The following is a 4,049-nucleotide window of genomic DNA, read 5'->3' on the forward strand; positions in this document are numbered from 1 at the left end:
TGGGCTATTTTTAGAACACCTTGAGGATACTGACGATCCATTATGGAGGGAAAAGTATTTCATTAAGATGATTGATGGATGGAAAAGGTTTTGGGTGTAGAGCTTTCATTGATATTTGTAGTTCTATGATATTGTGTTTTTGTTGCACTGCTCTGATGGTGAATATAGATAGTACATTTTGTTGATTATGGCATTGTCACGACTCCAAACTGCCCCAAGTAGTTCGGTGCCGTGATGGCCAGTAATCCGAGATTACCGAAGGCCAACTTTCAAAATCCACACACAATCAGAGTATAGATATAGGGGGCTCACAAATGCGGAAGCAATAATCCAAAATACAAGTGGTCCATAAGAGCAGTGCATAAGTCAAATGGAATGGCATACATCTTTACTTAGCTTTACAACTTGAATACAAATAAAATAAAGTACAAAATACATATTACATCTTGGAAAAAGGTTTCTCGAGCCGACATAAACAAAAGCACTTGAGTTACAAAACATGGAACATAATCTTCGGAATTGCCGACATCCTCAAAGCCGACATAACATGCATACAAAACACACATCTCGGCGAAGCCGACTTCTTGCTTGCCACCTACATATACATAGGGAGGGTGAGCTTGGATACTCAGTGAATGGTATAAGTAATAAAGGGGTTAAATGAATGATTCCCGAGGTCTTTCAAAACAAAACATGCCAAGACTATACGAATTTTAGCCGAGATCCTTTCCAAGCAAAACACATCAAAACTGTATCAAAACAAGAGATGAACCGTATTCATCTATCAAATCTTACAAGTCTCATGGGATGCTTACTGGCATCGGCGAAACACAAATCAAGCTTTCCGAACAAACAAATCCGCGCGGTGAACCGTCAGCGGCAAAACAAAGATTTGTACGATCCGTAATCGATTAGTCAAAGGTACTGCGAAAGTTTATAGTCCTCCAGCACAAGGGACTTGTGTTACTTAAGTCCGTAGCTCTTTTTAACACGATGGCTTTGTGTTACTTAGGCCCGTAGCCCGCTTTAACACAATAGTCTTTCCAAGAAAGGACCGTATCCTTTTATACTTAGTGCTGCGAAAGTTTAGAGTCCTCCAGCACAAGGGACTTTTATACTTGGTACTGTGAAAGTTTAGAGTCCTCCAGCACAAGGGACTTTTCGAGAGTGATATCAAAACAAGGCTTATACTTGATACATCAAAACAGAGCTATTCATTCATGCTTAACAAATACTTTCGTCAAAACAAAGCAAAGCAATATTTATCAAAACAGTATAACATAGCTTTATTAAAAATACCACTCACTTAGTTCTTAGGACGTCGGGATCAAGGCAAAGGTCCAAGTCCTACAACACATGGCAAAGCATACTGAATGCACTTCTCAAAACGAGTCTTACATGCATGCAAATGATCTCGGAAAACATGCTGGAAGTCAAAACACTGTTTTACATGTCAGGGAGACATGCTGGGTACCAACCAGGTCTTAGCCGAGGTCCCACACCTCCGGGCCGAGGTGTGGCTATCTAGGCTTCGACATGCGGCTGCATGCCGAGGTGCGCACAAGACAGACTAAAGGTGTAAGTGATCATGCAAGGTAGGCGAAGGTGAGATACGATGCTTGGCCTAAGTGTGAGGTCTAGGTGAGGTGATCTCGGCGACTACACCTTGGAAAGTGAAGTCTGGAGATCTGGGTTTCCACCCGTGAAGGACAAGAAGAACATGAACATGAAGATCGTGAAGAACATGAATGCTAAAATCATAACTTCTTTATTTACAAAATCTGGGGTTTCATGCTATGAGTTCGAAAACATGGACATGGGTACCCATACTTGAAAATCATGGGAAAACAAACACAAAAACATGGATCTAGGCATGAGCCTTCGGATCAAAACATGACTTTTCTTGAAGAACACATGAATGCCATTTTCTCTTTCTAAAACCGAACTTCAAAGCAATGCATGGCTTACAAATCTTATTCAATCGTGCAATGCAATAACATAAACATAAAGAACAGCAAGAGCGGATTAAGAATCTAACCTTAGAACACGGATCTAACGGTTCGATCTCTAGGAATCAAGCTTAGAAATCCACTCTCTCTCAAGAATTCTTCTACCTCCTCTAGAGCTTCTCTCTCTTCTCTTCAAACAAGTTTAGGAACAAATGAGGGGTTTCTCTCTCTGCCGACTGACTTAACTCTCAACTCGGACGGGTGGTAGCGGCTGATTGGTTCTCCTCAAAAGTTGATGGATTGACAAGACAAGACTATGACAAAGCATATCTAACAAGCCACTCGGAATGGCACTCCGGCAATGGGTGACATCGGCTTAGGACAAAGCTTCGGCAACTAAGGTGACAATGACCTCGGCTAGGAAGGACAACACTTGACTAAGCTGTGCCGCACCTTGGCCTAGATGTGCCATACCTCGGTCTAGGTCATACCACTCCAGGACAAGGTCACTCAGGTGCAAAGGTAACATCTCGGCCTAGATGATACACATCTCGGCCTTGGTGATTCACACCTCGGCCTAGATAATGACATCTCGGCCAATATGCCAGGGCGAAGGTGGAGGTCAAACAAATGGGTTCCAAGATACTTCTAGACTGAGGATGACCTCGGCTTGGAATGATCTAAGCATAACGTGACCTAGGCTTGGCATAACTTCGGCTAACATAACTTAGGCTTGGCGTGACCTAGGCTTCACATCAAGGAAGGAGCAAAGCATGCGAGCAACACTTAGGCAAATCACATGAATACAAAACAAGACAAGATTCATGAATGTAAACTTATCAAGACAAAGTTATGTAAATGAACATGAATATGAGCATGACATGAATATGGGTCGATACAGCATCTTAACATGGCAAAACATACAAATGTATGCAAACACGACTAGGACATAAAATGTGGGTTGCTACAGTCTACCCCCCTTAAAGAAGTTTGGTCCCCAAACTTCGCTTACCTTGTTCCCAAAACGACTCCCGACGTCGAGTTCTTATCTCTTCTTATCATCCTTAGCTTTTACCTTGGGACAATCCTTAATACGATGGCCCCTCTCACCACATTCAAAGCAAGCCCCCGATGCCCAATGACAAACTCCAAAATGTCGCTTCTTGCAACTTGTACATGTCGGCCTAGTGCCACCCTCCTGATTTGTGTTGTTGGGACTATCCTTGTTTGTCTTCTCCTCGGTGTCATTCGGGTCTGCCTCTTCTTCGTGATTGTCATAGGTCTGCCTCTTCCTCTGATTCTTCCCCGAACTTTGACTTCTATTCAGGTTGGCTTTTGCAAGGATGGCTTTATCTAACACTCCGGCATACATCGGCATGTTGAGCAAATTAACCTGGTCTTGTATCGGCCCTCGAAGTCCACTCTCAAACTTCCTAGCTTTCATGTATTCGTTGCCGACCATGTGAGGTGCATACCTTGCCAACTCAGTGAACGCACGATCATACTCTGCCACTGTCTTGCTTCCCTGTGTCAACATCTGAAAGTCTGTAGTCTTGCGATTTCGAACACTGAGTGGGAAGTGTTTGTCGTAGAACAGCTCCAAAAATCTAGCCCAAGTCAAGTCTGGGTTGCCTTCTCGAATCATCATCCAGCATCTATGGGCGTCGTCTTCCAATGTGAATGCTGCTAGTGACGCCTTCTAAGCGTCGGTGCTGGGAAAAACCTCGAACATTTTCTCCATCTCAAGAATCCAGGCTTCTGCTTTCATCGGCTCTATACCTCCCTGGAACTTCGGCGGTTTCATCTTCTTGAATTCCCTGATCAGTGTCAATGTGTCATCTCCATACAAAGCTGGCTGCGGAGGCACTTGTGGTACTGGCGGTGGTGGAGCTGCATATCGGCCATCTGTCTGCTCGGCCTGGGTGGAGGTAGTACCGGTGTTCTGCTGCCTTGCTTGCCTTAACTCATCGGTCAAACTTTCAACCAATCTTTCTAATCTGTCTATTCTGTCCTCGAATTGATCTCGACCAACTGGGGGTCTACCTCTTCTCATGATGCTGGGGGTATGCAGGATGTGACACTTAAACAAGATGAACAAAT

The 4,049-nt window shown here is 43.9% G+C and overlaps 1 protein-coding gene across 1 annotated transcript; it reads right to left on the reverse strand.

The window, feature by feature from the left end:
• Positions 1-2,994: 2,994 nt before the first annotated feature.
• LOC145803670 (uncharacterized) lies at positions 2,995-3,594 on the reverse strand. The gene has a single exon (XM_082896998.1). The coding sequence runs from the start codon at positions 3,592-3,594 to the stop codon at positions 2,995-2,997; it is 600 nt and encodes a 199-aa protein (XP_082753124.1).
• Between the last annotated feature and the right edge of the window lie 455 nt (positions 3,595-4,049).

Source organism: Camellia sinensis, chromosome 1, assembly GCF_055761805.1.
Source record: "Camellia sinensis isolate YWXY chromosome 1, ASM5576180v1, whole genome shotgun sequence".
Taxonomy (NCBI): Eukaryota; Viridiplantae; Streptophyta; class Magnoliopsida; order Ericales; family Theaceae; genus Camellia; species Camellia sinensis.